Source organism: Dryobates pubescens, chromosome 15, assembly GCF_014839835.1.
Source record: "Dryobates pubescens isolate bDryPub1 chromosome 15, bDryPub1.pri, whole genome shotgun sequence".
In the NCBI taxonomy this organism is placed as follows: Eukaryota; Metazoa; Chordata; class Aves; order Piciformes; family Picidae; genus Dryobates; species Dryobates pubescens.
This window is the reverse complement of record NC_071626.1, coordinates 23091371-23116026: the sequence shown is the minus strand read 5'-3', so window position 1 is coordinate 23116026 and position 24656 is coordinate 23091371. Positions and strand designations below refer to the sequence as shown.

Here is a 24656-nt window from a genome sequence, read left to right as displayed (position 1 = left end):
AGTGTTCTAACAACATGCAAAGTATCTTGCTGCTAGTAACTAACTAGCAGGTCTCTCAAGAGCAATTGTGGGGCAGAATTTATTTTCTCCTCCTTTGCATTTAGAATGGCACCAGTTGCAGGAATGCTTAATGTGTTTCCCCAAAACCATCCCAGTGACAGCCAAGTCCAGAAGCTCACAAGCAACCTAGGCAGCCCTTTTTGTTCAGTCAGTTCCAGCTCCACAGCTCACCATTTTAACAGTGCTCCCTGCCCACAGTTTTGGACTAACAGTTTGGAAGTCTCATATGAAAGTTTGTTTGCTCAACAGCTGCCTCCTTTCTTAGTTATGAGAAGCCTGCTTGCTTGGGTATGAAAATAGATGAGTACATTCCCCAGATTCATGCATTGCTCCTTCCTGAAATACCTTTCCCTGTTTCCTTCAGGGCAGAGGGTTTATTGCAGAACAAGTAAGGAAATAATTGTAGGAACCGTATGTTAGAATCTGAGCAGCAGATCAGTGCCCTGACAACAAACTTAAATGTCAGCAGCTGCCCTTCTGTGAGTATCCCCAACTCACTCAGCCTAAATGCTGGAGAAGGCAGTTTGTAGTGGAAGTAAACTGGGACCATTACAGCTACACTATGCTGAGGTACACCTGCAGAATACTTCTCCCATCAGCTTCCATGGCCACTCAAGTCTGGGAAAAAAAGCTTTTGTTTCCCTAAATTTTTCACTTAACTTGTAGTAGTCAAGTACTGACCAAACTCTCCATGGGACAGCAATGTGCCCTTGTGGCCAAGAAGGCCAATGGGATCCTGGGATGCATCAAGAGGAGTGTGCCCAGAAAAACCAGGGAGGTTCTTCTCCCCCTCTACTCTGCCCTGGTGAGACCCCACCTGGAATATTGCATCCAGTTCTGGCCTCCCCACTTTGGGAGGGACAGGGATCTGCTTGAGAGAGTCCAGCAGGGGGCTACAAGGATGCTGAAGGGTCTGGAGCACTGCCTGACGAGGAAAGGCTGAGAGCCCTGGGGCTGGTTAGTCTGGAGAGGAGAAGACTGAGAGGGGATTTAATAAATGTTTATAAATCTCTGAGGGCTGGGGGTCAGGAGGGAGGGGACAGGCTCTGCTCACTTGCACCCTGTGATAGGAGAAGGGGCAATGGATATGAACTACAGCACAGGAGGTTCCACCCCAACATGAGGAAGAAGTTCTTTACTGTAAGGGTCACAGATCACAGAGGCTGCCCAGAGGGGTTGTGGAGTCTCCTTCTCTGGTGACTTTCAAGACCCATCTGGATGTGTTCCTGTGTGACCTGTGCTGGATTCTATGGTTCTGCTCTGGCAGGGGGGTTGGACTCAAAGATCTCTGGTGGTGCAACCCCTAACATCCTGTAATCCTGTGAAGCCAACATCTGTCTTGCAATACAGTCCTCATTAAGCCTTCTTAGCTTGTGGGTGGTTTGTTCTTTTTTACCCCAAAGGCACGATTCAGCTCAGTTATTGTGTGTCCACCTTGTGCAGTGCATTGTGGGGAAACTACAACCAATGAAAATATTGTCTGATTGACTTCTCTGTACTCCACTGCTTCAATGGTGGCACAGTAAATGCTTCTTCAAATGCCAAGAAAGATGAAATGCACAGGATAAAAAAAGAGGACAGGCAGAGTAATGTCTGTTTAGGCCACCTGCCCTTCGGTGCCCCACGAGGCAGGTAGTAAATATACAACAATTTATGATCTGTAAGGATGTACTTTGGGTTACCCCACATCTTATTAATGGACTTAAAAAGTTCACAGCCACTAAAAGGTTCTAGTGATACTCAGCTCTTTTTAACCCTTGTTCAAAGATTCCAGTTGCTAGATTCTTATCCCCACAGCATACCCTCATGCGTGCCCCCTCCTAAACAGCATGCAAGGCAAAAGCAGAGCTCTGTTAATCCTAGGACAGAGAAGATTCAGTACAAACCAAGGCTCAACTGCACATCACGGCAAGCACAAGCCAGGAGAAGTGAGAGCTAAACACTGCATGTGGCTCTCAACAGGTGCCAGTGGTGGTGTTCCAAACCCACGCAGCACTGCACTCACAAGCCTCAGTGGAACAACTTGCTGGAGTGAAAATAAAACCTGGAAGCATAGCTGAAATTCCAGATTTCCTGAAGAAGCTTCATTGAAACACGCTTCAGGTCTTGATGAGCAGTGCCCAAAAGCCATCACACGTTGGAAGCACATTGAACAATTCTTTCAAGGCTTCTCTTTTTACCTCCAGAGCTTTTGAAGACATCCACACGTACACCCCATTCTATTAATTGACACAACCAACCAAAAGCATGCTCTACAGAGTGGGGTGACTATACACTCCAACAAGGTAGGTTTTGAGGTTCAGTATCAGAAGAGTAATTGTGTTACCTCTGAAAGTTCTCCTAGCAATTGCTGTGAGGAAAATGGAGTAAATCACATCAAACAATGTGGTTAGAAAGGTTAAAAGTAGCTGCCTTACGCTTCACTCCTCAAGTTTCATACACATTGGCAATGTCAAACAGAGGAACCAGAAAGCAAGAAGTACATTAAGGTGGAATAAGGAGAAGAAGAGGCTCAGGGGAGACCTACAACTACCTGAAGGGAGGTTGTAGCCAGGTGGGGGTTGGTCTCTTCTCCCAGGCAACCAGCACCAGAACAAGAGGATACAGTCTCAAGCTGCGCCAGGGGAGGTTTAGGCTGGAGGTGAGGAGAAAGTTCTTCACAGAAAGAGAGATTGGCCATTGGGATGTGCTGCCCAGGGAGGTGGTGGAGTCACCATCACTGGAGGTGTTTAAGAGGAGACTGGATGGGGTGCTTGGTGCCATGGTTCAGTTGATTAGATGGTGTTGGGTGATAGGTTGGACTCAATGATCTCAAAAGGTCTTTTCCAACCTGGTTCATTCTATTCTATCTTAGACAATTCAGTGCATTCAAATTAACTATCTGGGACCTGGATCCTGAAAGGGACTGAGTGAACAATCAGTATCTAACCTAGTGGGGTGATTAGGAGAGGTTACAGAGTGAGAGTAAACCAAACTCTGCAGCAGTGAGACCAGTTATGATAACAACGTGTCTCACAGAAAGGCTGACTGGCTGTAGAGAAATTGAATGATCAAAATGATCTCTTCCAATGGAATCTTTAATCCTTCCCAACAATCTCGAAACATCCTTTGGCCAGCTGGCCATTAGTCTGTAAAGAAACAGGCTAACCTTGTACACAACACTTATCTGTGGCTCACCACAGCAGAAAGCCTGCTTTGAAAGCAGTGCTTCAAAACCCCAAGACGGCTTAGGAGACGGGCAAAAGCTGCACAGCGCCAGGCACTGAGCCTGCTTGTTTGCCAGGGCTGGCAAAGGCCCTGAGAGGAGCCACTTCCATTTCCTGCTCTGCCCACGAGCTCTCCTGTTTGACCTTGGGCAAGGCAGTCATCCCTTCAATGCCTCATTTCTCTCTGAAATAGCAGCAATGTCCCACAGCGCTGTTATGAAAATAAATAGGGTTATGCAAACAGACTCCCAGTGAAGCATGTGTCTGTCACGGGGAAAGAGACAAAGGAGCGTGCTCAGGAGTGCTGAAACTATCAGCAGCACTGTAAAGTTAAGAACAGCATTGCTGAGACGTCCTGGGAAAGACTCCCTTTATCCTGGGTAGTTAATTCGTTGTGCTCCTAAACAAGTTCAAGCTCACGTTTGATTATGATAAAGCTGCAAATGCAAACAGGAGAGAACAACCTGCCAGAGGGCAAAGAAACAAAACCACCTTAAATGCTGCTCTCTGACCCTCATTTTCATAGGTCCATGGAGGGTGCTTTGTGAAAATGATCATTTTGTTATGTCCCATTTGATGTCATTATATCTCACACAGAAAACTTCAAAACCATTAAAGAATAGTAGAGGAACCTCTGCTCAAAAGTAGGGCTAGACTAGCTGATCTTTTGAGGTTCTCTTCCAACCCCTAACCTTCTGTGATGATTCTGTGAAGGGTATTCAGACTGCCCAGGGTTTCTTGGCAAACTCCAAGCAAACAAAGTGGCATGCAATGAAAAGTTAAACAAGTCAGCTCTTTAAACCAGGGTGGTGGAAAGCACTCCAGATGCATGCTTCATTTCAGACAGGCAAAATCCATGCTCAGGTTAGAATGAGCTCAGACAACACAGGCAAACGATTAGCAATAGAAAAACACTCCGAGAGACTCTGATTCAAGGCCACCAAGCTCTAGCTAGCCCACTATGTTCTGCAGACTAGCACAGGGCCTGTTTCTCAACAGATTTTGCATATCCATGGCAAAACTGGAAATACTGCAAAAGCTGCAGTTTTCATGGTACCTGTGCACACATTGTCCAGCACAGCAACACCTTTGACTGGGAAAGAACAACCCCATGTAACAGAATAGGTTGGGGACTGACCTGCTGGAGAGCAGTGAAGGACCTGGGGGTCCTAGGGGATGGAAGGTTGACCATGAGCCAGCAATGTGCCAAGAAGGCCAATGCCATTCTGGGCTGGATTAGAAGGGCTGTGGTTAGTATATTGAGAAAGGCTCTCCTCCCCTTCTGCTCTGCCCTAGTGAGGCCACATCTGGAATATTGTGTCCAGTTCTGGGCCCCTCAGTTCAATAAGGACCTCAGGGAACTGCTTGAAAGAGTCCAGCACAGAGCCACAGAAATGATGAAGGGAGTGGAACATCTTCCTTATGAGGAGAGACTGAGGGAGCTGAGGGCTCTTTAGCTTGGAGAAGAGCAGACTAAGAGGTGACCTCATTCATGTTGATAAAGATGTGCAGGGTGAGTGCTGAGAGGATGGAGCCAGGCTCTGCTGGGTGATGCCCAATGCCAGCACAAGGGGCAATGGTGGAAGCTGAGGCATAGGAAGTGCCATGGAAACAGGAGGAAAAATGTTTTCCCTGTGAGGGTGACAGAGCACTGGAACAGGCTGCCCAGGGGAGTTGTGGAGCCTTCATCTCTGGAGATATTCAAGACCTGCCTGGATGCATTCCTGTGTGATCTGCTCTAGGTGATGCTGCTCTGGCAGGGGATTGGACTGGATGAGCTTTCAAGGTCCCTTCCAGCCCCTAACATTCTGTGATTGTGTGACTTTGAGATGAGTCTGCAGCAGAGAGTGTCAACAGCAGCGTTCTGGCATTTCTCATTTTTCAGTCATTGGCTGCAGTGTGTAGGCACAAGGAATAACATTTAATTTAATGTCAAGTTTCAACAGAAGTTTGGGGTTCATTTGGACTGAAAAATTCAGAGTCAGGCCTGGAATTTCTGCTTGAACCAAAGCTGTTTGCCTAACCTTTCGAAACTGTAAGGCATAGGAGAGGAGAAACAGGTCTTGGAAAACATAACCTCTTATTTCATGAGTTTCTGGTCCACTTAAATGTTGTCTGAAAATACTCATTGCCACTTTATCCTGTATCTCCTTCCTCTGGTGGACAATTGCACTGATATTAAGATTTGTTTATTTTTACCCTCTAATGCTGTTCAAGATACAAGAGAAACAACAACAAACCCAAACTTAATTCCACACTGTGAGAGGAAAGAAAGAAAACCAGAGTTAGGTCAGAAAAATACAGTGCTACTGATGCACAGGCATAGCAACTGCATAATGCCTGCTTTGTGAATTCCAAAGCAAAGACACCTGCTTTTCAATGAACCCAAACAGAAGACAATTGCATAGATTCAAGACAGAGACACACAGACTGGGGGGGGCGGGTAAACACAAAATCCAACCAAAACCAAACCAAACCAGAAAAATCAAAGCTAGCATTCACTCTCCTAGGAGAAACAAAGATGACCCTACCTTAAATAATTCAAACTCCTTCTTTGGCATCAACAGCTATCAATCCACAAAGGATATTTGCATTTGAAATGAATACATATACATCCATTAGGGTCAACATTACCAGCTCTAAGCAAATAAGCAGGAAAAAACACCCTCAACAAGCCTTAAAGGCTTTTTGCTCTGTCTCCAGCAACTTCATTCTCACGTTGGACTCCAGGCAATACAGAAATGAGCCACGGCCTGCACAAGACTCTTGTGACACATGGGTGGAACAAGCAGGTGCAAGGCTCTTGTGAGGTATTGGTGGAATAGGAAGGTATTTTAGCCTTGCTGTGAATCTCTTCCTCTCTCACACACACACACACATATGTGCACTTTAGAAGCATGTTTTGCCCCCAAAGAGTAGGCATTACCTGGATGGTGCGGGTGTATGCAGGCTCTGGCCATCCCAGACCACCTTCTTGATTCCTCAGAGGGTCCAAGATGTTGTTTGGCACAAAGCCTGTGCTGCCACTTTTATTCTGAACCTTCCACCACTGCTTTCTGTCATCCAGAATCTGAAACAATTTGGTTAATTAGTTACGTATTTTTCACTGGCTTTTCTCCTGCCAGTACCTCACTGCATCATTTCTAAACAAAGCCATCACTTTGCCAGGTTCTGGGATTGCCAAAGGGGCTTTCACAAATGTTCCTAAGGAAGCCCTGTGAGTTTCCTTGATGATCACCACCACTACTTTTACATGGTCATACTGCACTTTTCAAAAGGTGGCTCTCAGGGAAGGATATGGGAGAGAAGTGTGTAATCAACCTCTGTAAACTCAGATGTGCTAGAGGAGACAGAGGAATGAGAATCTAATACTGGTGCAGAGAGGATGGCAGCTCTACAGCCTATGTGCTGTCAACAAAAGGAGCAACCAGGAGAGCATCAATTTGGAGAGTAAACAGGGAACTGGAGCAGGCTGGTCAGGAGAGGCATGAAATCAGACTACCTGCCATGCAATCTCACACATCTCTGCTGCTCCTTCCCTTCCAAGTGTGTCCAGCTTTCAGGACACCATCTCTTCCAGGAAAGCAGGGACTTTCACTGTGCTCTACGTGCACACACACAGTGTTTGCCAGAGCCACTATTTAAATGCTGCTAAACAAGGCTTTTACAAGCAACATGCTGAACATAAGCCAGCAGTGTGCCCAGGTGACCAAGAAGGCCAATGGCATCCTGGCCTGGATCAGGAACAGTGTGGCCAAGGGGAGTATGGAAGTCATTCTGCCCTGTACTCAGCACTGGTTAGGTCACACCTTGAGTCCTGTATCCAGTTCTGGGCCCCTTGGTTTGGGAAAGATGTTGAGTTGCTGGAAGGTGTCCAGAGAAGGGCAACAAAGCTGGGGAGGGGTTTGGAGCACAGCCCTGTGAGGAGAGGCTGAGGGAGCTGGGGTTGCTTAGCCTGGAGAAGAGGAGGCTCAGAGGAGACCTTATTGCTGTCTACAACTACCCGAAGGGACGTTGTAGCCAGGTGGGAGTTGGTCTCTTCTCCCAGGCAAGCAGCACCAGAACAAGAGGACACAGTCTCAAGCTGTGCTGAGGGAGGTTTAGGCTGGAGGTGAGGAGAAAGTTCTTCCCAGCAAGAGAGATTGGCCATTGGAATGTGCTGCCCAGGGAGGTGGTGGAGTCACCATCACTGGAGGTGTTTAAGAGGAGACTGGATGGGGTGCTTGGTGCCCTGGTTTAGTTGATTAGATGGTGTTGGGTGATAGGTTGGACTCAATGATCTCCAAGGTCTTTTCCAACCTGGCTGATTCTGTTCTGTTCTAAGATTAGACAAGACAGGAGAAACACCCCCCAAATATTTCTGTTTCAGCAGATAATTTGATTATCTGGTCTACGATGCAAAACAAATTAATTGAACTGCCTATATTAAAGGAGATAAATCAAACACATTGAAGTAATCATTAAAGACAGCCAGAGTGTCCACAGGGAAGGGATCCTCAGCTTGGAGCAGTACCAGAAATTTGTGGTTTCTCTTTGAAAGTGTTACCTCTACGATCTCTTCCTTCATGACAGAAAGTTCACTGTTGTTTCTTGCCATAAATTCATACTTGCACTTGGCATATTTCTTGGTCTGGGCTTTACTGTGTGCTTCATAGTTTCTGCAAAGCAAAGATCAGCCCTGTTGTTCAGCATGACAATTCAACCAAACAAAAGACAGCCCAAATGCCTTCTTCCAGCAGCCTGCAAAACGTTTACACACACACACACACACACACACAAATCCACCCCACCGTACCCTGACGGCTGCTGTAGTTCCTAACACACAGGTTTAAGTGCCAAAAGAAAAAAAGGCAAGCAAACAAAAAAAGAATCAAATTACAAATAAAACCAGCAAAAAGGGGTGGCTGACCTCAAAAACTAGCGATCTTTATTGGCTCACCACTTGTATGATGCCAACTTGGATTAGCAGGTGCCATCGTTTCAAAGCAAACACGCAGGCTATATTTAGCCTGTTTTCCTGCAGGAGGTTAGGCAATCATTTCCTACACAAACAAACTACTATACTTAGTATTTAACTGCTCTGTAGGAAACTCTTTGTTTCAAAACCATCATTCAATTGTAGATATTTCATTATTTTTGTATTTTAGATTCCCTCCTTCCCTTTCCCTCCCCCTCCATGAACACCACTGGAATTAATCTCTAAAAAAGATGCTCACCTCGATCAGTTGTCTTAATTGATCACCAAATACCATCAACTCTTAACAACACTCAGGCTACTGGATCATTAAAAAAATGAAACATAACTCCTTGGCAATCACAGGGTTCATGCCACAGTTCAACTTTGTGTCTTTCTTTTTCTGTGATGAAAGGCCTTATTCAGAATGCCTTTGGGCAAGAAGCTGGGAGGAAGTATCTCTTCAAGTTGAGAAGAGTCCCCCAGCACCCTCAAAACAGGTCCAAAAGAAACAGTAACGTTATTCACTTACTGCAAACTACACCCAACAACCAAAATCCATACCAGGCAGCAAGGTTTCAAAACAAATAAATCCAAATGGATAATGAAAACATGAAGCAGTCAGCGGCTTGAAATGTCGCATGCCGCGCAGTGCGGCACCGGGATGCAAATGAAGATGGCTGCTGGTGGCACTGCCGTGTAAGCCTGGGTCCCAGGTGTGCCCGAGCAGTTACCTAGCTATTCCATGGCTGTGGAGAACTGTCTCACTTGACTTGAAGAGCAGAACAAAGGAAGAGTTGTATTTAGATTGAAAGATGATTTTCAAAGAGAGAGAAATCACTCAAAGCGTTTAGAGCGAGAGTGAAAACCATGGGATGAAGCCCAGGCTGCAGAACAGCTGTTGGAAGGGTGAAAGATGTCATCCCAAGTTTTGCCTCCACCCACTCAAAAATTTTAAACTCCCTTCTTACTATCTCAGGAATATGACTAATAAACCTCTGAAGCTGCTTTTACTCTTAGGTTGCCTTTCCAAACTCATTTCACTGCCTGTGCCTTCCTACCTTGTCCACACCTAGCTACCCTGAAACAAAACAACCAACCATAACTCATGAGGAAAGTTTTTCAAAGCATACATTTCACTTTCACTCCACTCTGTTGCAATCAGCAACAACATCCCCAGAGCGTGGCCCAGGCAATGGCTTTATGCTTCTGAGGAAACCATAATTCTTCAAGCACAGCTTAATGATTTACTCAGGGCACAAACACCCTCAACACTTCCCTCCATCCCCCCCCCCGCTGCTGCCTGTTACACTGCAGCTGCAGCCCTCTGCTCTGCAGCACACACTGCTCAACAGCCTAGTGGCTTGCATCGACTTGCAGGGTGCTTCTATTCAAAGGAGAGTGCAAAACAGAACTGCACAGCACACTACTTCGAAACCCCTCACAACCTGCTGAAAAGCTGTTCAGTACTCTTTCAGCACCAGAGAGAGTCCCAGATATACCTAGTATCACACTGAAAGTTTAAGATCCTGACACTTGGTTTACATCAGCCAGGGAAAACACACCTCACTTGGAGGTCCTGGCATGTTGAAATGAGGCTTACTGTGATTAAAATTTCACTGGACAAGGTGCAACCCACACATCCTTCAGAAAGTAGTGGGTGGCTTAGCCACTGACTCATTAGGAATGCCACCTTTCAACAAGGACCCTCTGAAAGGATTAGCTTCGATTTCTCCCTCCCCCTGCAAAACTCATTCCCCTACCTGCTTCTTCACAGATGCTTTAAAATTCATCTTTAAAGGGAAGTTCCTCGAGGTAATACATATTAAAAGTTTTCCTCCAGTAGTGAGTTCCTACCAGGCACTTGGTTTGTCTCAGGAGTCAATTAATACATGGGAGTTTGTGTCATGCTGAAGGGAAGGGAAGATAGGGGCACACTGCGGATGTGTGCATCAGCACCAGCCATCTAGACTCCCTCCTGCAATCAGTGGGCAGAAATGGGCAGCACTACAGCAAGTCTCATTCCATATCTTTTAAGAGACTAATTTCACCTTACATGAACTACTTAGAAACAGCCATTTCTCTTTGCCCTCCACAAAGGAGCTTGGGTGACTCTTTCAGCTGCAGGCAGCTGCACTGATAGCATCAGTGGTTCAAGGCAGTAAGACTCATTCTCTAAACCTGAAATGGAGGCAGCAACATTTGCATGGAATACTCTTACTCTGAAAAGACAAAACAAGTCTTATCACACTGCAGATAAGAAAGAGAGGAATTTAGAGTACATATCATCTAGACTGGTCCTGGGACAAGAACTCAAGAAGTAACCAAATTTGAGATAATGATTAAGAGATGATTACTTCTGCTGTCGTGAGGAATAGAGAGAAAGGTCAGGAAAATAATTGAGTCTTCAGGCTGCACACCACATGGGAATTTGGGGGGGGCATTTTGCATGCAGGTTAACAACAGCATCATTTAGCACCTGGCTCAAAACTAGGGCTTTATGCAAAGCTTTTTAACAATGATGTTTTAGGCTGCCACTGGGTTCAAAAAACATCAGCCATCTTCCCTGGTATGTAAGCCAAGATACTGTTCATATGGTGTATACAGAACATGATCTGTATGGGGGAGCAGCTCCAGCATTGCTTTAGAAATTTATTTCCACAGCTTCTGCTGGTATAAATTTTCCCCACAGCCAAGGCTGAAGACTCCAAGGATCTCTGCATTGGATCTTGTCAAGCTATTCAAATTTAGGCTAAAATGAAGGGGATAAAAGAGGATGTGCAAAAAGACACTGGTTGCTAGCCAAACTTTTCAGAGCATTTTCTGCAATATTTAAATGGGAGAAATGAGGAGTTGCTGTTCTTAAAGTGGGTATTTATGTACCAGCCCAGAAAACAAAAAGGAGGAGACTACAGAGCACTAAGAGAGACACCAAATAAAATCAAACAATCGTTCAAAAGCAGGACAGGTGAACCTGAGAGCAGACTTGCCAGTCTTTGGAGTTCTAAAAAGAGCACAACATATTTGAGACTGTGAAACACAGCAGAAAATCTGCACCCAAATAGGAGGATTCTGTATTCTCATCTGGGCTGGAATTCCACTCTCTGATTTTTGACACAAGCATTGACTGACCAGCAAACATAAACAGAGGAAATGATACTTCAGGAGGTTTAATGATGTGCCTCAGAGAAGCAGAAGCAGAATCCCCACTGCTAAACCAAGAGTCGCTTGCTCAGAGAAATAATGATCTGCTCCAGACACAGCCAGAGGTAATGACAGACACCGCCACCCCAAGAGCAATCAGTGGGGACAGTTATCCACAGCACCACGTACGCCGTCAAGTCAGTGTTACCTATCTACATGGCGGCTAACAGTTTGCTTAAAGGCGGCCACCGCCGCCCCCTGGTCCAGCAGAGGCCCTCTTTTGTACACTGTGTTACTGAATGCATACCCGTCGGACGGAGGGTAGTCGGGAACACTGGGAGGCTGGAAGACAAAAAACAGAAACAAAGCCACAAAGTGGATTAGTGTCAGCAGCGGCAGCCCCGAGGTCGCTTAATCCAGGACCCCCAGGGTCCTCGTCGGCATTCAGGCGTCCTCAGGTGCTTGCGGTTCTGCCATGAAAAGTTAATCACTTCTGCATTTCAAACACGCAAACAGGGAGATCAAAAGGATCAGAATAAAAGAGTTTCTCTCCTAAGTCATCTCCCTGCATTAATATTGCACTGGATACTCTGTAGAACAACAGTTTCTCTGGGGCAAGGTCCATGTCATCTCTCGGATATCGCTACAGCAACACGACTCATAAACAAATGACTGAGTGGCTTTGAACAGAGCTGCCCTGAGAAGCCACTTGGAGCCTTTGTTAGAGATGTACATGGAAAGCCAGAAAGTGCTCAGTAAGCCTGTAGAAGAAATAAAACCTCCCAAGTGAAATTATCCATCTATTGCAGGATTACAGTATCTAGTAGCTCATTTATGTCACCCTTGCACGACCGAAGTCAAAGAAACACAAAAGGGAGCGTGATAGCCTAATTAAGGATTTTAATGAGGGAAACCACCACAATTCATCACAAGCACAGCTCTCTCTGTATTCAAGCATTTAGAAAATTGCACTTAAACAGTTTTCCTTTAGAAAATCCCACATTAAATCCAGCAATGAAACTCTGCTTCTAGTAAAAAACAATATATCTATATATACATATATAGAGAGATATATATAATTTAACCCCATTTCCCAAGAGAGAAACAAGCCAGGCAGCTTGCTTCTTTAGACTGTGGTATTGAAGCTGCACATTTGAGGTCTTTTCCCCCAGCAGTGTGCCCAGGTGACCAAGAAGGCCAATGGCATCCTGGCCTGCATCAAGAATAGTGTGGCCAGCAGGATTAGGGAAGTCATTGTGCCCCTGTACACTGCACTGGTTAGGTCACACCTTGAGTCCTGTGTCCAGTTCTGGGCTCCTCAGTTTAAGGAGGACATCAAGACACTTGAATGTGTCCAGAAAAGGGTGACAAAGCTGGGGAGGGATTTGGAGCACAGCCCTGTGAGGAGAGGTTGAGGGAGCTGGGGTTGCTTAGCCTGGAGAGGAGGAGGCTCAGGGGAGATCTTCTTGCTGTCTACAACTACCTGAAGGGAGGTTGTAGCCAGGTGGGGGTTGGTCTCTTCTCCCAGGCAAGCAGCACCAGAACAAGAGGACACAGTCTCAAGCTGTGCCAGGGGAAGTTTAGGCTGGAGGTTAGGAAGAAGTTCTTCCGAGAAAGAGAGATTGGCCATTGGAACGTGCTGCCCAGGGAGGTGGTGGAGTCACTGTCCCTGGAGGTGTTCAAAAAGGGATTGGACGTGGCACTTGGTGCCATGGTTTAGTAGTCATGAGGTGTTGCATGATAGGTTGGACATGATGATCTCTGAGGTCTTTTCCAACCTTGTTGATTCTATGATTCTATCACCAGCTGACCCTGTCATTTGAAGTCCTCATTGCTAAACTGGCTCCAACCTGAAACCCCTCCAGTGGGAGCTCTGTGTGTGGCTATCTCTTAATTTTTTAGGTAGGTTTAGACTGGACATTAGGAAAAAAAAATTCCCAACAAGAGTGGTCAGGCATTGCAATGTGCTGCCCAGGGAGGTGGCAGTCACCAACCCTGGATGTGGTTAAAGGTTTTGGATGTGGTGCTTGGGGCTATGGTTTAGGGGTGACCCTTGTAGAGTAGGGCTCTGGGTTGGACTTGGTGATCCTGAGGGTCTGTTCCAACCTGAATGTTTCTGTGATTCAGTGATCTTGAGATTCAGGAGTGGAAACTACAAAAACCAAAGCTGTCATGAGCAGGAACTTCCAGTGCCCTTTGCCAGATGGCAGAGCAGTCCCTGCCCTGCAGGGAGGGCAGCCACATGCACTCTCTCTCCCCATGCTCTTGAGATGTAGCATTGGTCCTCAGGAGAGCAGTGTGACACAGGGACGCCAGGCCAATTAGCAGCAAGAGATGAACACTCAAATCCTCATCTGATTTTTCCAGTGCTCTTTGTTAAATGAGTTATTACAGCAGCCTTATGAAAGAATAATTATTCTGCTATCACCTACTCCAGGGTGGTCCTTTGCTGCAGACAAAAAGCATTTTGCACTCATGCAGCTTTTTCCAGCTGAGCACCTACAGCATTTCACAGCTATTAAGCAGCTCAGCACTTTTCCCCCTAGGGATGTGCTGAGGAGGCAGCAGTGCAGGGAGCCAAGGTACCGAGCTTAAACAACTTGTCAGAGACCACAAGGGAATTAGCAGCAGTCATGAAACTGCAGCCTGACATCCCAGGTGCCAGGCACACAAACCCCTGCAGTGAACTGGGATATAGATTTCGTTATTTTATGGTCTTTTGGCTAAGTTAGCACCAAACTACCAATCCAACCAGCATTAAAATAAATCAACTCCCTGAAACACATGCAGCTGAAATACCTCAATGCATTCTCCCCCTCCATTTCCCCCCCCCCTTATTGTAAGACTAAGAAATTAGATTCTTACAATCATTAGAAGAGGAAACATGAATGCTCCCCCATCTTTTTTTGTTCAATGCTATATTGTCTTTTTCTGACTTGATTATTTAGAGGGAGCACAATATAAGCCAAAAAACCTGCGTGGAAATGTAAAGCAGCAGGGAAGCATTGAGCCAACATCTGCTGAGCAGTTTTGGGGAGCTGACTAGGGGAGGGTGTGAGAGCTACATTTCAGATCATTCTGCCTATTGACTTCACTAAATCCTTTTTTTCTGTTCAAAAATTAATCACTGGCAATAACTTAGGTTTTGACACCTTTGTTCTTCCATATCTTTTGAGGCATAAAGCCAAACAGTGTTTTAAGTTATCTAATATGTACCACGTTATCTTCCTTTGCTTGGCAGACTTCTTACTCAGTTGGTTTGTCTCTGGTTTTTTGGACTAACAGAGTTTTTAATGAAAACAAAATTTCACTGTGACAAGCTTTCCAAGGGCAGTTTGGATAAACTTTTGCAGGGGAAGTTTTGTTGTCTCCAAAAAGAGAATTGCTCCAAGAGAACAGCGTCCCTTAAGAGCCAAAAATCCTTCCCTTGAATCGTCTTCTTCTCTGGAGGCTTTCAAGCCCTGTCTGGATGCGTTCCTGTGCAACCTGTGCTAGATTCTATGGTCCTGCTCTGGCAGGGGGGGTGGACTCAATTATCTCCAGGGGTCCCATCCAACCCATAACATCCTCTGATGTGCATTTTTACCCCACTATCAGATCGAAATATATATATATTGCAAAAGTAAGACAAAAATCTGGGATCACTGTGTGAAGATGGCCCCCAAGCCTGCCGGTGCAGCACGCCGGCCCCCAAGCCTGCCGGTGCAGCACGCCGGCCCCCAAGCCTGCCGGTGCAGCACGCCGGCCCCCAAGCCTGCCGGTGCAGCACGCCGGCCCCCTAAGGCTGCCGGTGCAGCACGCCGGCCCCCAAGCCTGCCGGTGCAGCACGCCGGCCCCCAAGCCTGCCGGTGCAGCACGCCGGCCCCCCAAGCCTGCCGGTGCAGCACGCCGGCCCCCCAAGCCTGCCGGTGCAGCACGCCGGCCCCCAAGCCTGCCGGTGCAGCACGCCGGCCCCCCAAGCCTGCCGGTGCAGCACGCCGGCCCCCAAGCCTGCCGGTGCAGCACGCCGGCCCCCTAAGGCTGCCGGTGCAGCACGCCGGCCCCCAAGCCTGCCGGTGCAGCACGCCGGCCCCCAAGCCTGCCGGTGCAGCACGCCGGCCCCCAAGCCTGCCGGTGCAGCACGCCGGCCCCCAAGCCTGCCGGTGCAGCACGCCGGCCCCCAAGCCTGCCGGTGCAGCACGCCGGCCCCCTAAGGCTGCCGGTGCAGCACGCCGGCCCCCAAGCCTGCCGGTGCAGCACGCCGGCCCCCAAGCCTGCCGGTGCAGCACGCCGGCCCCCTAAGGCTGCCGGTGCAGCACGCCGGCCCCCTAAGGCTGCCGGTGCAGCATGCCGGCCCCCCAAGCCTGCCGGTGCAGCACGCCGGCCCCCAAGCCTGCCGGTGCAGCACGCCGGCCCCCAAGCCTGCCGGTGCAGCATGCCTGCCCCTTAATTTGCTAGTGCAGAATGCTTGAGGAAGACAGGAGACCAAAACTAGGAAATTCTTAGCTGCCTTTCCGTAACACAGCTGCTAACAGGGGACCTTGGAGTAGCTTGCCCCTGATTTGTACTAAAACTTGCATGCAAAACACAAATTACTATTTTAAATTCACCCTTGTGTCCTCCCAGCAACAAAAAGCTTTCACAGTGTTTAAAAAGGCAATACCTTTTTTACTGTTGATTAAAAAGCAACAAAATCCACACACATGCTTGGGATTATCTGAAGGCTTTAGGTAGCAGGGCACATTTCAATTCTCTACATAGAGCAACTTACTTTGTGCTAAATTCATCTCATTTCCTGGGAGAAAAAGGTGAGAAAGGCTTTCTGGGCAAGAATTCCTCTAAATGGCAGCTGCTTTTCAGAAGCAGGCCTGAATTACCTGACATGGCATTACTCTGAGGGCACCTCCAAGTACTTTCTTGCAGTCCAGTGCCAGTACCAAGAAATTGAAGGAATATTAAATGTCACACTTGTGAAGAAGCAGATGAAAAATCCAAAACTAAGGAGTGGTGGGTTTAATTCTTGGTGTGCCTGTGCGTGGATCAGTGGGATCTGAAGTCCCAGGTCAAGAACTGAACTGAACCTCAGGGGGTTGGAGGCAGGAAAGTGCACCAAGTTGAAGGGCAGCAGTAAGCAAAACACTTGTATTTTGTATTTGTGGGGGCTGAGCCAGGCATTTGGTTTCACATAAAAGTATACTGAGCTTGCACTGACACAAGAGATGTCAAAGCATGGCTGCCACAGCAATGTTTGCTCGATGAAGGAAGCAGTTGGTGTTGCCATTGGCTAATTAACCAAGTGTCACTGCAGGTTACCTGTTACAGTTTAGAGTTAGTGCCTAGCGTAAACACTAATTGTAAATAGGAAAGCTCCAGAGACTCTGCATAGAACATAAATAATGTGAAGGACTGGACACAGGATAAAAATAATGGATAGGTTTATATCATCCCATTGGTTTGTTGAGTATCTTACGTTTTGTGCTACAGGTAGTTCTTTCTCTCTGCTGCTTCTGTCTGCCTTATCTCTGACTGTTCAGCCTGGAGAAGAGAAGGCTCTGAGGAGACCTTACTGTAGCCTTACAGGATCTGAAGGGGGCCTACAAGAAAGCTGGGGAGGGACTTTTTAGGGTGTCAGGGAGTGATAGGACTAAGGGGAATGGGAAAAAAACTAGGAATGGATAGATTCAGATTGGATCTTAGGAAGAAGTTCCTCCCCATGAGGGTGATGAGACACTGGCACAGGTTGCCCAGGGAGGTGGTGGAAGCCTCATCCCTGGAGGTTTTTGCAGCCAGGCTGGCTGTGGCTGTGAGCAACCTGCTGTAGTGTGAGGTGTCCCTGCCCATGGCAGGGGGGTTGGAACTGGATGATCCTTGAGGTCCCTTCCAACCCTAACAATTCTGTGACCGTGCAAGCTGAACTGTCTTCTGTTTAGACTGTGTAAGGTACAGGGGGAGGGAGCAACAGCAGGCTGCCTGTTAATACAGCCCTCTGGGCTGCCTAGTGGGGGTGAGGGGGAAGAGCTGCATTTGTATAAGGGAGTATTTCTGATGTTGTTGAATTGTTCATATATCTAAATATCCCCAGTACATGTTCATTGTCTTTTTACACTTTCCTGTTTCATTCACTCTTGGATAAATACAACTTCATTTTGCTTCCAAAATTCTGTGTGGCAAATTTATTCCGGGGGTGGGGGTAAGGCTCTGATTTGTTGGGGGACAAATCCAACCCACAAGAGCAGCCTACCTCAGTTGAAAGTCTTTTCATTTCTTGCTTCCGTTGCTGCTCTGCAACATTTGCCACGGACTCAGCCAAGTGGTTGAGTTCCTGCTCCTTGGGAGCCCCCAGGAAGTTCAGCAAAGGAGGCTCCCAGCCGTTCCGGAAACGGGGGACGTAAGGTGGAATGAAATGGTCCTTGGGCCAATCCGTTCTGCATGGAAAGTAAATGAGAGATCTGTGTCAAAGGCCATACAAATACTGGCTCCACAGGCTCCCTAAAATTCTTTATTAGAATAGAATAAACCAGGTTGGAAGAGACCTTCAGGATCATCAAGTCCAACCCATTATCCAACACCATCTAATCAACTAAACCATGGCACCAAGCACCCCATCAAGTCTCCTCTTCAACACCTCCAATGACAGTGACTCTACCACCTCCCTGGACAGCACATTCCAATGGCCAATCACTCTCACTCTGTAGAACTTCCCTCCTAACCTCCAGCCTAAGCCTCCCCTGGCACAGCTTGAGACTGTGTCCTCTTGTTTGGGTGATGGTCACCTGGGAGAAGAGACCAACCCCCACCTGGCTACCTCCTCCCTTCAGGTAGTTGTAGACAGCAAGAAGGTCTCCCCTGAGCCTCCTCTTCTCCAGGCTAAGCAACCCCAGCTCCCTCAGCCTCTCCTCACAGGGCTGTGCTCCAAACCCCTCCCCAGCTTTGTTGCCCTTCTCTGGACACCTTCCAGCAACTCAACATCCTTCCTAAACTGAGGGGCCCAGAACTGGACACAAGACTCAAGGTGCAGCCTAACCAGTGCTGAGTACAGGGGCACAATGACCTCCCTGCTTCTGCTGGCCACACTGTTCTTGATGCAGGCCAGGATGCCATTGGCCCTCTTGGCCACCTGGGCACACTGCAGGCTCATGTTCAGCCTACTATCAACCAGCACCCCCAGGTCCCTTTCTGCCTGGCTGCTCTCCAGCCACTCTGACCCCAGCCTGTAGCACTGCATGGGGTTGCTGTGGCCAATGTGCAGAGCCTGGCACTTGGATGTGTTAAATCTCTTACTGATTATTAGTCTGGAGGAGAGGTTGGGATTACAGCACATGCAGAACCCTGCTAGAAAACTGGCAGAAAACATTTGCTGACAACTACCCTCCCTGCTGTGCCCTGCAGAAAGGAACTGTTCCTGCTGTAAGGACTTGTCAGGGGTAAAAGACTGTAAATGTCTTGCAGCAAAGGATGAGCAATAGAAGAGCCACCACAAACAGATCTAGAATTTGTTTTAACTGTTAAATGGCAAAACTATTGCAATGCTCTATTTGTGTTAAAGCACCGGGCAAAGACTTCAAAGAAACACCTGCTTGCTAAGAAACTCTGACAGCAGGTAAGAAGCACACAAAGCTTCGGGGATCTAGCTACACCTAGAAGAAAAAGGTAGGGAAAAGCTTTTCCTGACAAAATCCCCAACTCTACAGGCTCCAAGACACAAGAATTACCATCCTACTTGCTGTTTTGTAGTCCAGATTGACCTTTTAAAAATACTGCATTTCTTTTCAGAGCTCCACCAGCATTCCCTGTTCATAACACAAATCTTCTGCAAGCAGAAATGGGAATGTACATTGCAGTTCTTTCAACAGTCTTGATGTTGATGCTGCTCAGAATTAGTGCTGCCAGTCATAGAAGTTGCAGGAGCCCATTAGCAGGCCTGAGCTAGACCACTGACCCTTGAGTTTCATCATTCACCTCTCCTGCTGCATGATCTCGCCGTGTCCCTCTGGCTACTGAGATAAATCAGACCATCATTTGTAACCTGCACAGGTCAGGCAGCCTTAGTGCTTCATTCTTCACTGCCCAACATCAGCTACTTCTCTTTCCATTAAATCCTTTTCAGGATGGACTAAACAAATGATGATGGTAGTTCCCAGGACAAGAAGCCCATGATTTCACCCAAGGATCCACTCTTTCCCTGCACGTGGCTCCAATGATGCAAGGCAATTTCCACTGCCAGTCCCACAACAAGCTGCTAGCAAAGGCTGAAGCAGGTTAAAGGCAAGCAGCTGGTGCTTTGCTGGCTAAGTGCAGGCAAATATGAGGAGTTGTAATTCCTGTTTCCACCTCATTTTGTAGTGGCAGAGCAAACATTAGGCCCAAAAGATTACTTGAAGCATTCCTGGTCCTGCAGCAGAATAAGATCAAGGAAGGGGAGGACCCTACCCTGAGGATGTTTGTCACTCCATGCTCTAAGCCTTATCAGCAAAACACTCAACTACTTTTCAATCCACTTGGTACAGGTTTATGTTCCAATTTGAAATCTAAGAACAAGTATAAGTAAACACAAAATACACAATGTGTTTCCAGCTCATGTGGTTGCATACTTAATCCCCATCAAATGTGCTGACTCTGCCACAGATGAAGGAGTTAAATGCACTTTGCCAATTTAAGCTTTTTAGTTCCCACAGCCTATTTACCTAAGTAATTTCAAAGCATGTATCTGCCTCAAAACCAACCAACCAAACAAGGCATAAAAGAGTTAATTTTTAGCTAAACCTAACCACAAGAATGAATCCATTAAGTGCAACATAGAGGGTATGTACATAACACGGTTCAGGCCAGTCACCAGTGGCTACATTTTACAAGGCATTCTCTCTATAGCATTAGGATGCTTTTGGGGTAGTAGAGACATTGCAAACTGTGTGCTTTCCATAACCATTGGAAATTGAAAACAGAAATCTGTATCATGGTTTTCAATGTGTTGTCACTTTTTATTGCAGCCTCTTCAAACTGAAAAAATAATTGGGGGAGGAAACCTGGAAACATGCAAGGGACAATTCAGGGGGGAAAAAAGTGCTTCAAGAGATTCCATCAAGAGATTTCTGATGCTATGAACAGAACAAACATTTCTGTGTGCATTTTCTCTCTCCTTTGAGACCCCTAAAATCAAACCAGACTCAAATCCCCTCTGAGGCTAAACATATCCCTTTCTCAAAGCTTCAAATACAAGTTCTGAAGAGTTGAAAAACCTAACAAATTGAGTTTTTTGAGGGGTGGATAATCTAGTTCAGATCATGCCAACGTGTCCAGAGAAGGGCAACAAGGCTGGGGAGGGGTTTGGAGCACAGCCCTATGAAGAGAGGCTGAGGGAGCTGGGGTTGCTGAGCCTGGAGAAGAGGAGGCTCAGGGGAGACCTTATTGCCATCTACAACTACCTGAAGGGAGGAGGTAGCCAGGTGGGGGATTGGTCTCTTCTCTCAGGCAACCAGCACCAGAACAAGAGGACACAGTCTCAAGCTGTGCCAGGGGAGGTTTAGGCTGGATGTTAGGAAGAAGTTCTTCACAGAGATTGGCCATTGGAATGTGCTGCCCAGGGAGGTGGTGGAGGCACCATCACTGGAGGTGTTTAGTTGATTAGATGGTGTTGGGTGATAGGTTGGACTTGATGATCTGAAAGGTCTTTTCCAACCTGGTTAGTTCTATTCTATTCTAATAAATTTAAGTGTAGAGATCAGGTCTAAAATATGCAAAGGTTTTTTTCTCACCTGGCTTTGGTCCATGTGTCACCCAATGACATCCACAGCTGTCCTTCCTCACTGGTGACAGTATATCGCAGGAAGTCTATAGTATCTTTTGTTAAGAGGGGGCTGAGGACTGTACCAGCAAGCTCTGGACCACCTGTTGTCTGTACCACCTAAATCCAGGTATGAAAATAACACAAGGAATATACACAGTGTCATGCTGTGAATAGACGTTATCATTTAGTATTCAAACAACCCCACCCCTACCACCTCCCCAAACACTTGGGAGAAGTTAACAATATCTCTTTATGTCCTGCAGATTAATAACTCCCTAAAAGGAGGTTGGAATGAGGCAGGGGTTGGTCTCTTCTCTCTAATATCAGGTGACAGAAAGAAAGGGAATGGCCTGAAATTGTGCCAGGGGAGGTTTAGGTTGGATAGCAGGAAAAAACTTTCCTGCAAGAGTGGTAAGGGATTGGAACAGGCTGCCCAGGGAGGTGGAAGAGTCACCATCCCTGGAGGTGTTCAAGAAACATACAGACACAGCACTTTGGGATGTGGTTTAATGGTCATGGTGGTGTTTGGTCAATGGTTGGACTTGATGATCTTAGAGGTCTTTTCCAACCAAACCAGTTCTATGATTCTACAAAGCCAAGTCTCTACTTCTATTACTCTGCTTCTGCCACCAGTTTTTCCCCTTAGCCCTGAAATGTGTTTGTGGTTCAGCTGGTACACATCAGCAGCAGGAAGATCTGACCCTCCAGGAGTTAGGTTCAACATTAAGACATGGTTTAGTACCAGACTTGCTGGAGTTGGGTAATGGCTGGACTCGATGATCCCGAGGGTCTTTTCCAACCAGGATGACTCTAAAGCATTTATTGCAGCAGAACTGATGTTCTGGTCATCAAGCATGTTATATTTAGATCCATTTTTGGCAGTGTTATTTTTGTTCTACTGATCAAAACCACAGATAGCTCCCTTACACAGACATAGGGTTATGCTTCCAACTCTCTCCTGCATTATGCAAAGTCTCTTGATTCATTAAAAATTACAATGGCAAACCATAACACACAAAGCTAAATGTGGCTTAAATAAATACATTTAATAGATGGGAACATATGCAGAGAAGTCTAGACATTATTTTCTGAAGAGCACTTCATCCTGAGATACACACATTTCTCCTCAGTTACTGTCCAGGGACACAACATTTCAATCTTCTTGGCCTCAAAAAGGTTACAGAGCACACAACTGCTCTGAGAGCTCTGAAGGAAAACCTGGAGGAAAACCATAAAACCTTACCATGTGTAGTGGGGTAAAGAGAAAATGAACCAGCTCAGCTGCACTAGGATTCTGGATATGGAACTTCAACTTGGCCTGAAGGAAAAGGGAAAATGAAACATTTTAAGAAACAGTTAACTTTCACAACAATAAATACCAGCCTGAGAAAGGCCATCCCTGCTCAGACCACAGGTCCACCCAAGCCCAGTGTTTTATCTGCAACATCTGGCACAGAAAGCAATTTGCATCCTGGGTTGTATCAAGAGCAGAGTGGCCAGCGGGTTGAGAGAGGCGATTCTCCCCCTCTATTCCACTCTGGTGAGACCCCCACCTGGAGCACTGTGTCCAGTTCTGGAGCCTCTATTGCAAGAAAGTTCTGGATGTGCTAGAAAGTGTCTAGAGAAGGACCATGAGGATGATCAGAGAGCTAGAGCTGCTCTGCTATGGAGAGAGAATTGAGAGAGTTGGGGCTATTCAGCCTGGAGGAGACCTAATTGTGGCCTTCCAGTATCTGAAGAGGCCTACAAGAAAGGTGGGGAGGGACTTTTTAGGGTGTTAGGTAATGACAGGACTAGGGGGAATGGAAAAAAAAACTAGAAATGGGTAGATTCAGATTGGATCTTAGGAAGAAATTCTTCACCATGAGGATGGTGAGACACTGGAACAGGTTGCCCAGGGTAGAAGCCCCATCCCTGGATGCTTTTAAGGCCAGGCTGGATGTGGCTGTGAGCAACCTGCTGCAGTGTGAGGTGTCCCTGCCCATGGCAGGGGGGTTGGAACTGGATGATCCTTGAGGTCCCTTCCAACCCTAACAATTCTATGCTCTACTAAGTGCAAGTGCTCATTCATCCAGTTCATGTTGCATCCTTGTATATCTTTAGCATCTACTGTGCAAGAAGCTCTACAATGGAATGGTTTCTGTATAAAGAAACATCTCCTTTGGAAGTTTGCCACCTCACAGCTTCATTTGTGTTCTGTAGTTCTTTTTCAAATGAAAATTGAGCATTCCATCTCTGCTTGTTTTTCCCAGAGATACTCCATTTACAGATTGATTACATTCTTTCTGCTTGGGCTTTTCCAAGTGCTTTCTTTGAACATTCTTGTCCTCTCTGTACCATCTGCAATTTTGCTACACTAGAAAAAAATATTAAAGTTGCCAGGGATTCATCCTCTTGGGTTTGTGGTTTTGTTCTCTAATGGTTCTGAACGTTTGCTTGCTTAATCACCACTGAACACAGAAGACCTTCTCATGGGCATCTGTATTACATCAGCATTTTGTTCTGATTGGTTTATAGATGAGATTTTCCCCCTACCTGTCCATGATGTGGAATTATAGGTGAGATTTTCCCCCCACCTGTCCATGATGTGGATTATAGATGAGATTTTCCCCCCACCTGTCCATGATGTGGATTATAGATGAGATTTTCCCCCTACCTGTACATGATGTGGATTATAGGTGAGATTTTTTCCCCCCACCTGTCCATGATGTGGATTATAGATGAGATTTTTCCCCCCACCTGTCCATGATATTGGATTATAGGATAAGATTTTTCCCCCCTACCTGTCCATGATGTGGATTATAGGTGAGATTTTTCCCCCCACCTGTCCATGATGTGGATTATAGGTGAGATTTTTCCCCCACCTGTCCATGATGTGGATTATAGATGAGATTTTTCCCCCCACCTGTCCATGATATTGGATTATAGGTAAGATTTTTCCCCCCACCTGTCCATAATGTGGATTATAGATGAGATTTTTCCCCCCACCTGTCCATGATGTGGATTATAGGTGAGATTCTTCCCCCACCTGTCCATGATGTGGATTACAGATGAGATTTTTCCCCCCACCTGTCCATGATGTTGATTATAGATGAGATTTTCCCCCTACCTGTCCATGATATTGGATTATAGGTGAGATTTTCCCCCTACCTGTCCATGATGTGGATTATAGATGAGATTTTCCCCCTACCTGTCCCTGATGTGGATTATAGATGAGATTTTCCCCCCACCTGTCCATGATGTGGATTACAGATGAGATTTTTCCCCCCACCTGTCCATGATGTGGATTATAGATGAGATTTTCCCCCCACCTGTCCATGATGTGGATTATAGGTGAGATTTTCCCCCCACCTGTCCATGATGTTGGATTACAGGTGAGAATTTTTTTCCTCCCACCTGTCCATGGTTACCATATCCATCAATACTGAATTTCATCTATCCCTTTCTCTGTTGTCATGAGGCTATTTGCTGACTCAACACCTCTCATTTGCCAGAACATCTGAAAACATGCTGGACAGCCAAGGCCTTT

At 46.5% G+C, this 24656-nt stretch overlaps 1 protein-coding gene across 2 annotated transcripts in view; it reads right to left on the bottom strand.

The window, feature by feature from the left end:
• Positions 1 to 24656, bottom strand: part of EPS8 (epidermal growth factor receptor pathway substrate 8) — a 71696-nt gene that overhangs the window by 14002 nt on the left and 33038 nt on the right. Inside the window, exons 11-17 of one of the 2 annotated variants that reach the window (XM_054167821.1) lie at positions 22371 to 22445; positions 21096 to 21244; positions 17585 to 17768; positions 11573 to 11706; positions 7813 to 7924; positions 6193 to 6336; positions 5798 to 5833 (exon numbers count right to left, since the gene is read on the bottom strand). In XM_054167821.1, coding sequence (XP_054023796.1) covers positions 5798 to 5833; positions 6193 to 6336; positions 7813 to 7924; positions 11573 to 11706; positions 17585 to 17768; positions 21096 to 21244; positions 22371 to 22445 — 834 coding nt within the window. The remainder of the gene's footprint in view (positions 1 to 5797; positions 5834 to 6192; positions 6337 to 7812; positions 7925 to 11572; positions 11707 to 17584; positions 17769 to 21095; positions 21245 to 22370; positions 22446 to 24656) is intronic. The other variant, XM_009902793.2, reaches the window with a different exon arrangement.